Source organism: Dendropsophus ebraccatus, chromosome 3 (assembly GCF_027789765.1).
Source record: "Dendropsophus ebraccatus isolate aDenEbr1 chromosome 3, aDenEbr1.pat, whole genome shotgun sequence".
In the NCBI taxonomy this organism is placed as follows: domain Eukaryota; kingdom Metazoa; phylum Chordata; class Amphibia; order Anura; family Hylidae; genus Dendropsophus; species Dendropsophus ebraccatus.
In genome coordinates this window covers 91,823,927-91,837,210 of record NC_091456.1, presented here as the reverse complement: position 1 = coordinate 91,837,210, position 13,284 = coordinate 91,823,927, and the positions used below count along the sequence as shown (strand labels likewise).

Below are 13,284 nucleotides of genomic sequence, written 5' to 3'. Positions count from 1 at the left end.
GCTGCTCTGCCTCATTCCCAGTAAAATGTGTCAGAGTATCTACCAAACAGCGCATTATCTCTGTGTTTCAGTCAATTTCTTGATCCAGTCTCTCTCTCTCTCTCTCTTTCTAGAACAATCTTCTGAACTGATTTGATATGTAGGGGATCAGTGTTCATTTTAAATCTGGTCAGAGTCTGCAAAGTAGAGACTGAACAAAATTATTACTTAAGCTATGGGGTAATAATTCTTTTGGTCTATAGTAAGGACAATACAAAACTAACAAGGCAATAACAGCATTCTTAGGACAGCCTTTGATCCTTATGGCTGAAATTGTATTCATGTACTGATGTACTAGCCAGTTAAATCTATGCACATATGAACAGCATATATCATAAAATTCATAATCTGTGACACGCACAGTTTACAGTGTATAAATAGAATAGGGCATTTCTACATCCTGAAGTAGTCAGAAAGAAGACAGTTACGCATGTTCTAATTTGTAATGATTCATTCTACGTAAAAATAACTTCTTAATAAATCTGCACTGATTCTCTCCCCGTGAATCATGGTAAATAAATTGCCCGTGTCGGCTGCTCTGCATTAGTCAACATAGTAGTGGAAGTGAATATTTACACTCTAGTTAGTGATGACGAAAGTGTACTCTTGATTTCAGGCTACAGATAAGGCTTGCGACACTTCATTAGGTGTGTCTGATTACTGTTTGTGTGTAATACAGTAATCATTGGTTGTCAACTAAAATATTGAGAAAGGTATCCCCCGCACACAGTGATCAGTGATTTACAGTGTAATGTTTTCTATACCAATCACCATGGTTATGTCTTATTATTCAGCTGTCTGTGATTTGTAAGAGCATCACATATGGTTTCTAGTACTGACCAGCTGTTCTATATGTCTCGGTCTTATTTCCTACTTTCTCGTCTGTGGTATTTGCCTGAAATTGATTGATCAGATGGGCTCAACATAGTTAATAGGAGATTTACCATAATTTACTGCCAATATAAGTGATTGTTACTAGAGATGAGTGAACCGGGTTCAAGTCGATTCGAACCCGAACGTTCGGCATTTGATTAGCTGCGGCTGCTGAACTTGTATAAAGCTCTTAAGGTTGTCTGGAAAACATGGATACAGCCAATGACTATATCCATGATTCCCACATAGCCTTAGGGCTTTATCCAACTTCAGTAGCCGCCGTTTATGGCCGTCTTAGATTGGGTCCACATGGTGTATATTTTATGTATTCCTGTGTTTTCTAGGGCAGGAAAAAAAGCTAAGGGGGGAGTTTTATCAAAATAATACAAATAAGCAGATCGCTAATACAGATATCACAAGATCTGACATTAAAACTATGTTCTCACACTGTTTTTTTTTTTTTGTTTTGTTGTTAAAATAACATCTACCATTTTTATTTAAAATAATGGCCATTGATTTCAATTTTCCGTAGAAAGCTAATGCAAACAGCCCCCTGTTCACAGAATACATTGAATAATGTCTATACTCAGCGGCTCTTAAATTAAAGAGGTTATCCAGCATTAGAAAAATATGGCCACTTTCGTCCAGATATAGCTCCACTGCAGTTTGGAAGGGGATTTTCAGCTCAGTTCCATTAAAGTTAATGGAGCTTAATTTCAAACCACTCCTGGACTGGAGACAAGAGTGGTGCTGTCTCTGGAAGAAAGTGGCCATGTTTTTGTAACTTTGGATAACCCTTTAATGTTCATGACATTTTTTGGCGTTATTTTTTTTTTCTGGTCGCCATTTTACCAATTTTCACATTAATGTAATTTTTTCATATCCACACTCAAAAGGATGTTAAAAACAATCATCATTAAACCTAAACTTGAATTATGCACCAACATACCTCATTGCAATGATGGCCAAAGTATACTAAACAGCCATTCTTTTAGACTCAAAACATTGAAAATCTTTGTGTGAACCAGGGCTGTGGAGTCGGAGTCGTGGAGTCTGAGTCGGAGCTAGTTTTGGCTGGAGTTGGAGTCGGAGCTAGCTTTGGCTGGAGTCGGAGTCGTAAAAAAATGTACCGACTCCAGCTTTAAAAAAAATCTTTAAGAAATGTAGAATTGAATTTTGATATGAATTTTACAAGTTTTGCTCATGAATATATATTATGAGCAACATTCTAATAGGACACTGGCCCTATTACATAAGGGTGGTCATGGAAAAGTTGTCGGTCACTATTTGGCAGTTTGTTTCAGAGCTGGAAGAGTCCATTGTGTGTGTGTGTGTGTGTGTGTGTGTGTGTTCTCTTCCTGGATGCTGGATGACTGTATATGAGCAGCAGTGTAATATGAAGATATCCTGTGTAATATAGAGGAGGAGGAGGAGGAGGAGAAGTAGTGTAGCAGTAACCTCTGTCCTCAGTGTGGTATTTTCTCTCTGGGAGAAGATTGTCTGTTTTTCTTCAGTGTTCAATGGCTGCAGCTGTGTGTGTGTGTGTGTGTGTGTGCGCGCGCGCGCTATGGCTGCAGTAGGCTGTGTGTGTGCTATGACTACAGCAGGCTGTGTGTGTGTGTGTGCTATGACTACAGCAGGCTGTGTGTTTGTGTGCTATGGCTGCAGCAGGCTGTATGCTTGTGTGCTATGACTGCAGCAGGCTGTGTGTATGTGTGCTATAGCCACAGTAGGCTGTGTGTGTGTGGTGGGTGCTATGGCTGCAGCACGCTGTGTGTGTTTGCTATAGCTGCAGCAGGCTGTGTGTGTGTATGTGTGTATGTGCGCTATGGCTGCAGCAGGCCGTGTGTGTGTGCTATAGCTGCAGCAGGCTGTGTGTGTGTGTGTGTGTGCTATAGCTGCAGCAGGCTGTGTGGGTGTGTGTGTATGCTATGGATGCAGCAGGCTGTGTGTGTGTGTGTGTGTGTGCGTACTATTGTGTGCCCCCACAGTGACCTTCTATATCACTGTGTGACCTCTATATCACTATATGTGACCCCTCTCTATATCACTATGTGTGACCCCCTGTATATCACTATGGCTGACCTCTATATTACAGGTATCTGGCATTGTTAACAGTGTTTCTTTAAGTATGGTGAATAATTAGTTAGAAACATAGAAGATTGTCAGCAGGAAAAGACCACCTGCTCCATCTAGTCTAGTTCTGAGTTGTTCAGGACATGGAGGCTGGAGACTGGCTGCATTCACTGCACACACAGGAGAAGCTGCTTTATATGTTTCCTTATTTCCTCAGAAGTCGCCCCAGGATCATGTAGGACATTAGGGAGAAGCTGCTGAGCCAGTGTGATAAATAACTCCCCTGGTATATGACTGGCCATTTATGAAGGACCAGGAGTCGGGAGTCGGTCCTGATAAAATTCAGGAGTCTGAGTTGGAGTCGGAGCTTCGGCTTCGACTCCACAGCCCTGGTGTGAACATAGGCTTAAAGTCAGAAAGAGCTGCTGGAAGCTGTAAATCACTTAATTTGTAGAGGACAGGAGCTTTACAGGCATGATGGGGAATTATAGTTTTGCAACATTTGTATGTCTTCAGGTTTGACATCTGTGGTCTAAAATATACAGTATGAGAGCTTAAGTAAATGCCACCTTAAGATGCCCCGATCTTTACCAGAGTGTCCCATATACATAGTAAGGGTGCCTTCTCACATACCGCATCGCAGCGGATTTCACACTACGATCTCTGCAGCAAAATCCGCTGCGTTGCTCTGTACTCTAATCTTCTATGGCTTTACAGCAGATTTTCTATTCTGCTGTGAATGTAGCCCCTGCCCACTTAACCCACCAGCTGCCAGGCTAATACATTACCAGTGGCGGTCTTTGGCACCAAGCACCCCAAGCGATCGCTTGGGGCCCCCAACATCCAGGGGGCCCCCACGCCCCGCTCTTATGCTCAAGACCGCTAGACAGGGCCGCTGCCCCGCTCGCTGCTGCCATCTGAACTGTAACTATGAGCACTCGTAATGAGCGCTCATAGTTACATGCAGCAGCAGCAGCACTGACAGGGCGGGAGACATTGGCCCCCTTCCTGTCAATCACTCTTGTGGCCACAGGAAGGGTTTTCCCTGCGGTTACAAGTGGCAGCTTTGTCCTTGTGGTGCTGGCGCTCCAGTGACATCACTGGAGCATCGGCGCCAGGACAAGGGGAGTGCGGCCTCTTGTGATCGCAGGGAAAACCCTTCCTGCGGCCACAAGAGTGAAATGAAGAGGAGTCGCCCGGACCCAGGTGAGTATAAGTGTTTGTTTTATTGTGTTATATACTATATGGGAGGGGGAGCACACAGGGGTCTGTTTAACTGGGGGAGCGCACATCGGTGGTCTATATAAACGGAGGGAACACAGAGGGGGGCTATATAACAGGGGGAGCACACAGGGGGGCTATAGACTACTGGGGCTTCACAGAGGGATCTATATACTACTGGGGGCAGCACACAGGGGGTCTATATACTACTTGGGGCAGCAGAATGGGGTCTATATACAACTTGGAGAGCACACAGGAGGTCTATATCCAAGTGGGGGAGCACACAGGGGGGCTATATACTACTGGGGGAGCACACAGGGGTCTATATACTACTGGTGGGGCACACAGGGGGTCTATTTACTACTGGGGGAACATACAGGGGGTCTATATACTACTTGTGAGGCACACAGGTGGTCTATATATAACTGGGGGAGCACACAGGAGTCTGTATACTACTGGGGCAGCACACAAAGGGTATATATAATACTGGTGGGGCACACGGGTTCTATATACTACTGGGGGAACCACACAGGGGGTTTATATACTACTGGAGGAGCACACAGGGGTCTATATCCAAGTGGGGGAGCACACAGGAGGTCTATATCCAAGTGGGGGAGCACACAGGGGGGCTAAATACCCCTGTGGGAGGACACAGGGAGCCAATATACTTGTGGGGGAGCACACAGGGGGTATATACAACTGGGGGCAGCACACAGGGGGTCTATATACAACTGGGGCAGCACACAGGAGGTCTATATACTTCTGGGGGAGCACACGGGGGGCTATATATAACTGGGGGAATACACAGGGGTCTATATACTACTGGGGGAAGCAAACAAGGGGTATACACTACTGAGGGCAGGACACAAGGGGTATAAACTATTGGGGGCAGCACACAAGGAGTATATATTACTGGCGGTAGCGCACAAGGGGTATATACTACTGGGGGCAACACACAGCGGTCTATTGTTTTGGAACGCAGGTGGAGGGGGGGGGCCCAGACATAACTTTGCTTGGGGCCCCAGAAATGCCAAGACCGCCCCTGTACATTACCTGTCTCTCTCCCAGCTCCCTGGCGTCCTTCTCAGCCAATCAGTAGCTGCGATAGGACAGTGCACCGATTGGCTGAGTTAAACGCAAGGGAGGTGGGAGCGTGGACAAGTAATGTACTAGTCATAGGAGATGACACTACAGAGTATCGCTGCATGTGTGAATAGGTGAAAAAGGCCATATTTCGCAAAAGCAGGTTGTAAATAATGAGTATGATTATTATTTAGATGGTCTTATTAAATTCTGTTCTATACTGTGTGTGCACTGCCTGCCAATTTCCTATTGACTGCAATAAAATACGGATGCATTTTGACCTCAAAATGACAGCCGTATTTTAACTTTTTTTTGCAGTGTGTGCATAGCCTATAGCCTTAAAGCAACTCTGTACCTACAATCTGACCCCCCAAACCACTTGTACCTTCAGATAGCTGCTTTTAATCCAAGGTCTGTCCTGGGGTCCGTTCGGCAGAGGATGCAGTTTTTGTCATAAAAATTTACTTTTAATCCGGCAGCGCTGTGTCTAACGGCTGGGGCATACATTTGTATATGCATTAGGCTGGCACAACCTCTCTGTCCTTCCTCCCCACCCTCCTCATCATTAGGAATGCTCCAGGCAGATTGCTTCCTATTCCCCACCTGTGTGTATAATGAACATGGGCTGGATCGTTAATACACCTGTGCAAAGCTCAAACAGCAGTAAATGTTCCTGGATCATTCCTAATGATGAGGAGGGTGGGGAGGAAGGACGGAGAGGTGGTGCCAGCCTAATGCATATACAAATGTAAGCCCGGCCGTTAGACACAGCGCTGTAGGATTAAAAGTTGTTTTTAGGACAATAACTGCATCCCCTGCCGAACGGACCCCAGGACAGATCTTGGATTAAAAGCAGCTATCTGAAGGTACAAGTGGTTTGGGGGGGACAGATTGTAGGTACAGAGTCGCTTTAAGGTAAGAACTGGGACCAGTTGTGACCATGTTGTCTGCCTCTTTGCATATGCCCATTTCATGGGCTACATAAGCCATATTTCTGACAGAAGTCTCCTCTTATCATAGCATTATCTATTGTGCACAAACTATAACATAATAAAAACAGTTTTAACTGTTTAAACCATTTAGCCAAAATCTCAATTTTCTATGTAATCTTTCCTCCAAACAACTTATATTGTGTAGTACATAGTTGCCATGTGTAGGTTTTTTTTTTTCACGCATGCACAGTACAGCACCACTGTTTTACTATAGCCAGTTCTCTGTGACCGCACATGCTTTCATTATATATTGTGAATGCACAGACAGAGAGTACATTGAGCTAAGGGGGTTATGGAAAATGTTTACAAAAATAGTGAAAAAGAAGACCTATTGGTGGCTTTCAGTACAAATAGCCAATAGTGGGATAACCACTGTAACTTTTGTGGGGGGTTAGCGCCGTCACAGGTATCTCAGACACAGCAGAGTTAAAAATAAGTGGGTTTTATTTCACAAAGTTCAAGCAGTAACAAAATAGCTTTTCTTCAGCAGGTGCAAATAACATAAGGATAGCCTTGCTTCAGGCACAAGGGTTAAAGGAAAACAGGATTCTCTCACCAGAACAGTCTTTTTAGGCTACAGCAGATTCTCCAGCTTCTCTGCCTGGAACCAACACAGCAGAACCTCCAAACAAGCTCCAGCCTTGGAGTTACACACCACACACAGCTCACCTAACTTCCTGGCTGTTATAGTTCCAGGGAAAACCCGGGATGGATACGTGGGAGCAGTCATCCCACCCAACTCTGAGACTGCTCCAGTAAAAGCCGGCCCTGAACAACTGCTTGACAGCAGGTATACTAAATTTGAAAAAAAACTGTCAGTAACCTATGGTTACTGACCAATTCTATCCGGCCTACTCCACCGAGGCCTTGAACCACGGTGACACGTATCTGTCATCGACCACCATACCTTGTGCTTTGTCACACTTTGTTTTGTTACAGAGTAAGGCCAATAAGATTGTTATAAAACTTCAGAACTGTGAACATAGCCAAAAAAAGCAAATGGATTTGCTCCTGATTCTCATTGTGACTCGCCACCAATGCGTTTATGATTACAAATCCTTTCCTAACCTGCAGCTACTTCCTTATTATAGGTATATTAGCTCTGAGCAACAGGAAGGAGGCAGTGCAGGTGATTCCTGAATGAGGAGAGCAGAGGCACTGTCACAATGTGGGTTTCTAATGTTATGAGCTGTGGTTTCTATATACAATCTTCAGATGACATATATGCAGGTGGTATGGTGGCTTAGTGGTGTCTGCATGGAGTTTGTTTTTCCTTTGTTTGCATGGGTTTTCTTCCACAATTTAAAACATACCAATAGGTTAATTTAGAGTTTAGATTATAAGGGGACAGTGACCGAGAATATGGGGACAGTGACCGAGATGGCTATCTGTTTGCACTATATAAATAAATTATTATTACCATATTATACTCGTCTGTTGTAACATGTAACATGTACAAATGCATTTTTATCAATTGTAATATTGTAAAATTGTAATTGATCATGTAAAATTACAAGGCTAAAGGTGGCAGGTGATTACCATTCCTAAACAGTACCTACCATTTAAAAGAATATTTTACATAATAGAAGTTTTGATCAATTGGAGTCCTTATCCTAAGACCGCCACAGATTGCTGAAACAAAGGGGCAAAGCCTGCTTCATAGAAATAAGCTCTTGGGTGCATAGTTGATGAAGCTGAACAGAGACTAAAAAATTTTTCTGTGCTACATATTAACAAATCTGACGCATTTGATGTCTATGTGTCTAAGCTTGCACTCTCTAGAAATTAGACAGTTTTAGGAAATCTGGGCAATATGTTGATCCAAAGGAAGACCTAAAACTCTTATGAGGCAGAAGTCCATTTCTCCATACTAGGGGAAAACTTTCCTTCCCAAATCCAAATTTGGCAGTCCAAATAATTCACTGTAGTATCCTGTAATATATTTTTCAAGAAAGGCATCCAGTCTCCTTCACAACATCCGTAGAGTTCCGTAGTCTGAAACATAAGTCTGGTCTTTCCTTTATTTGTAGAAGATGACCCCTTGTATTAGTTACAGGCCTAGGTATAAAAAGATCAATAGAATAGTCTTTGTACTATCCATATATTTGTACCTTGTAACCAGATCGTCTTTTTCCTAAACTGGATATCTCCTCAAAATTTATTGTCTGTATTGGTAATTAGCAAAACGCTTTTATTAGTTGTGCCTGGTTAAAGGGGTACTCCGGCGTAAAAGTTTTCCTTTCAAATCAGCTGGTGTCAGAAAGTTATACTGATTTGTAATTTACTTCTATTCAAAAATATCCAGTCTTCCAGTTCTTATCAGCTGCTGTATGTCCTACAGGAAGTGGTGTATTCTTTCCAGTCTGACAATCTGCTCTCCAGGCTGCCACCTGTGTCTGTGAAAGGGAAATGTCCAAAGCAGGAAAGTTTTTCTGTGAAATTTGCTACTGCTCTGGACAGTTCCTGACATGGACAGAGGGGAAGCAGAGAGACAAGTCTGTGTCAGACAGGAAAAAAAGAATACACAACCTCATGCAGAACAAATAGCAGCTGAGAAGTACTGGAAGTTTTGAAAATTTTTAAATGGAAGTAAATTACAAATCTATATATTTTTCTGAAACCAGTTTACTTGAAAAAAAAAAAAACATTTAGTTGGAGTACCCCTTTAGAGAAGTACTGCCTCCAAAAATATTTATTTGCTCCCAGGCTGCAGGCTGGCACATATACTCACCTGTGATAAATGTTTTCCTGTAGTGTGGCGTCATTCCAGTTCTATGACACTGTTCAAATCCCACTGGCACCAAAGTGGCCTCCTCTTTTAGCTGTCCTTCTTCAGAGGTCAGAAATTGGCATTTTCTATGCATTCCTATAAGAGAGCTTTTTCATAGAGATGCATTGAAGACATTGATTTCTGGTCTCCAAAATCACTGGAGAATTAAGGGGCTCAGAAGACTTGTGAGGACAGCCTCAGCAGGATCTCAATGGCATTGTAGCACTGGAATAAAGCCACACTGCAGGAAAGCGGTAGGGTGAGTATACATGTCAGCCTGCAGGCGGGGAGCTAATAAAACACTTTGCTTGGGAGTGCTTGGCATTTTTCGTGTTTTACTACCTTACAAACTGGGGTTTTTGAGGGTTTGCATCATTTTATGTAAAGAATATGTCTACAACTTTGAACAATGAATGTAAAACAATAACTGAAAACTTCAGTGTCCATAAGAGTTCACCTCTAAATTCAGTACATTGTTGAGCCAAATCTTTCAGAAATTACAGCTGCAAGTTGCTTTGGGTAACTCTCTATGGGCTTGCTACTGCAATTTTTGCCCATTTTTCAAGGTAAAACTGTTGTACTTCCATCAAGTTAGATAGTTTTGGCTGGTGAACAGCAATCTGCAAGTCTGACAATAGATTCTTAATTGGATTAAGGTCTTGGCTTTGACTAGGACAATCCAATAGATTTACACGTTTTTCCTTAGACCACTGGATTATGCTAACCATTATGCTTTGAGTCATTGTCCTGTTATAGGGCCCTTACACACTGAGCAAAAGAGACTGAATTTATGAGCGGAGTCCATGCAGCTGATTCCACTTGAGATTCTGCCTGTCCTATTGCTTCTATGGGATTTCTCTTGTGTGTCTGCTCTCCACTCAAAGAATGAACAAGTTCATTCTTGAGTGGAGAGCAGAGGCGCAAAAGAAATTGCATTGAAGTAATAGAACAGGCAGAATCTCAAGTGGCATCCGCCGCATGGACTCCGCTCATAAATTCAGCCTCTTTTGCTCAGTGTGTAAGAGCCCATAGAAGGTGGACCTCTATCCCATTCTCAAATCACTGACAGACCAAAACAGGTTTTGCTTAAGAACTTACCTGTATTTAGCAGCATCCATCTTTTCCTTGACTCAGACCAGTTCGATCGATCTGTATTCGCTCATCACTATTGAATACACATGCTCATTTTATTTTTAAAAAAATTCCCATACATTTTTTTCCCCATACATTTGTATGTTGTTTATCTAAATTATTCTTTTTTTTTTCTTTGCAGTGTGCAATTTTATGTCTCATGAAAAGTGCCTAAAACATGTGAAGACCCTTTGCAGTTGTTTGGCTCCAAGTCTAGTCAGAGTAAGTAAGACAAGCAAAAATGTTCAAACTAGTATGTTTCTGAAGATATTCATTAGAGTGTTTGTGTGTGTGAGATGTCGCACTTTTTTTTTTCTATTCCACTTCTATTCAATTCCACTTTTTCTATTTTCTTTTTTGAAGAAAAGCAGAACAAAAGGAAAACAACAAAATGTTGCTACATTTGTAAAGTGTAACTATTATTTTGGCACACTTCAGTAATAACATAGTGACGTACTACAAGTTTTATATTTGAGGTTGTGACAATCGCTAAAATGCTGTGGCCCTTCGTTTCTTCTTGGCTCTCCTACGAAAACTTAGTGACCTATGTACGGATATTCAGGAAAGCCTGAGACTAAGGGTACTATTACACGGAACGATAATCCGATTCGGCCGATTATCGTTCTGTGTAATAAAGACAACGATCAGCCGATGATCGTTGTCATTTGCTGATCATTGATATAGGTCATTGATATAGGTTCTGACCTATAATCTTCGGGCGCCGACCGCGCACCGCTACGTGTAATAGCTCTCCTCTTCCTCTGTGCTTCTCCCCGGGTCCACGCGCTCCAGCTTCAGAGTGGCCTGTGGCCGGGACTGCCGCAGCCAGTGATTGGCTGACTGGCCTGTCAGCTAACACAGGCCACTTTGAAGCTGGAGCACGCAGACACGGGGAGAAGCACAGAGGAAGAGGAGCCCTGCAGCATGGATAGGTAATGTATGCAGTTTTAACGATGTCCCTGCTGCCCTTCTTAAACGATTATCGGGCCGTGTAATAGGCCCAGTAAATGAGCGCCGTTCTAGCAGATCGGTGCTCGTTTACATTTATAATCGGCCCGTCTAATAGTACCCTTAAGGGTCCTATTACAAGGACCGATCAAAAAGTGCAAACGCGCGTCCTCGGGCATTTCCTGGTCTCTGCAGCTCTGCCTTCTGTTCCAGTCTTTGCACTGACAGACCGCTCAGCCAATCAATGGCCGCGGTCCTGTCTTAGCTAGTGATTGGCTGAGTGGCATGTCAGTGCAGAGACAGGAACAGAAGGCAGAACTGCAGCTGCAGAGATCGAGAAAGGCCAGAAGACTCCGGGGAACCTGTTAGGGTAAGTAAATACTTTATTGATTATACTACAATTATTAGCCTTCGGCCGTGCATTACTATTACACGTAGCGATGCACACCCAACGCCCGATTATTTTAGGTCTGGACCTAAAGATACAATCCGCCGATCGCTCTCTATATTACACAGAGCGATAATTGGCCGTATCGGCCTGATTCAGCCTATTATCGCTCAGTGTAATAGGGCCCTTACTGCAAATCCATATGGCAGACTTTCTGCTTCCTGATAAGAGCAGAGTTGAACAAAACAAAGGCTCACAGCTGAGCGCTATTGTCCCTTTATTTTCGCGATGAATGGGAGTCTCAGCAATAAGATCCCCCCCCCCCCAAGTGCAGAACTTCTAACATCATTGCAACATGCCAGACATATGGGAAAATGGTAGGCACCCTTTACGTGACTGCTTACAGAGCTGCAATAAATTAACCACTTTCTGAAAATTTTGAGCAGGTACTTGTATTATAGCTTCACATTAAGTTAAAATGTGATCAGCTACTTTACATGGATTATATCAGACTAAAATGACTATCTGCCTCCAACGCAGTCGTTTTTATCAGAAGCCCCTAGTAGGTGTCATTGGTTGAGTGCTTTGATTTTCATGGCCTGCTGTTTCAGACATCCGTTGCTACAAGCAAGTGCAAGACAAGGTTAGCATGATCCTAAACCATTGTAGCATGTTGACAGCTTTCCAAGTGCACTATAGAGGGATTCTGCAGGCTGTAAGGAAGACTATGCATTTGTCCTGGGCTACAGTTAACTGTGGGGACATGGGCTATGACCTTTTGTATCTACTAGCTCATGCAGAAATGAACCTTTTCCAGAACAGTGGGTCACCTCTAGCTACAATGGTGATAAATCTGCACTGTGAGGGGTGCCTGGAGACAATTTAGGGATCTCTGTGGTGGTTATTTTATTAAGCCATATCAGTTGCTCCTGTCCCTTTACTCCTCCTATTTGTTGATTGTCCTTTTAGTTTATGGTTATTTTTATAGGATAGGGATTAGTAGATCAGTGGGGATGAAACCATTACAGACCCACTCATCACAAGAACCAAGGTGAAATACATAGCGCACCACACATACTCCATTCATTCTATACTGTGCTTTTAAACATTGCTGAAAAGCTGAGCGTAATCAGCTGAGCTGATTTACAAAAAAGATCAATTTCATATTAACTTAAAAAGTTTGGTTAAAAATGCCCATTAGAATAATTCTCAGTTACAGACAGGTTTTCCTGTCTGCTGCAGTGAAACCTACCAACGAATGGTTTATTGTGCTTTTATAATCAGCCAAATAGGAGATCAAGGTGACATTCATAGAGCATGTTTGAGCTATGTAAAAAATAAAGTGTAGCATTGTAAAATGTGCCAAATACAAGGTATTATATACAGTTTTCTAGTGTGGTTTTATTTCAGGAAAGTGTCTTATAGGGAATCATCAGGAGAAAAACCCTGTTACAGCTATATGTTCCTATATGCCCCCCAGAACTGTTCCTGGGCACTCAAGTAAACGCTATGAGCATCACTTATGTGTCCTAAAATGTAAAACCTACTGATGTAGTCATGTGAGCGGTCCGGAGCTCCTAACTAGTCCCAGCTGATAGGAAATCTTTCCGGCAGTCACACCTCCCTGGCAGCACTGGCGCTCAGGGGTGGCCCCTCAGTGATGCTGCTGGCTCCAATACACCAACGCTGCCAGGGAGGCATGATTGCCAGCAAGATTTCCTACCAGCTGGGACTAGTTAGGAGCTCCGGACCACTCGCATGAC

At 43.1% G+C, this 13,284-nt stretch overlaps 1 protein-coding gene across 1 annotated transcript in view; it reads left to right on the top strand.

Moving 5' to 3' along the window:
- DGKQ (diacylglycerol kinase theta) overlaps positions 1–13,284 on the top strand; it is a 110,294-nt gene that overhangs the window by 23,723 nt on the left and 73,287 nt on the right. Inside the window, exon 2 of the mRNA XM_069962207.1 lies at positions 10,328–10,407. Within this exon, the coding sequence (XP_069818308.1) occupies positions 10,328–10,407 (80 nt within the window). The remainder of the gene's footprint in view (positions 1–10,327; positions 10,408–13,284) is intronic.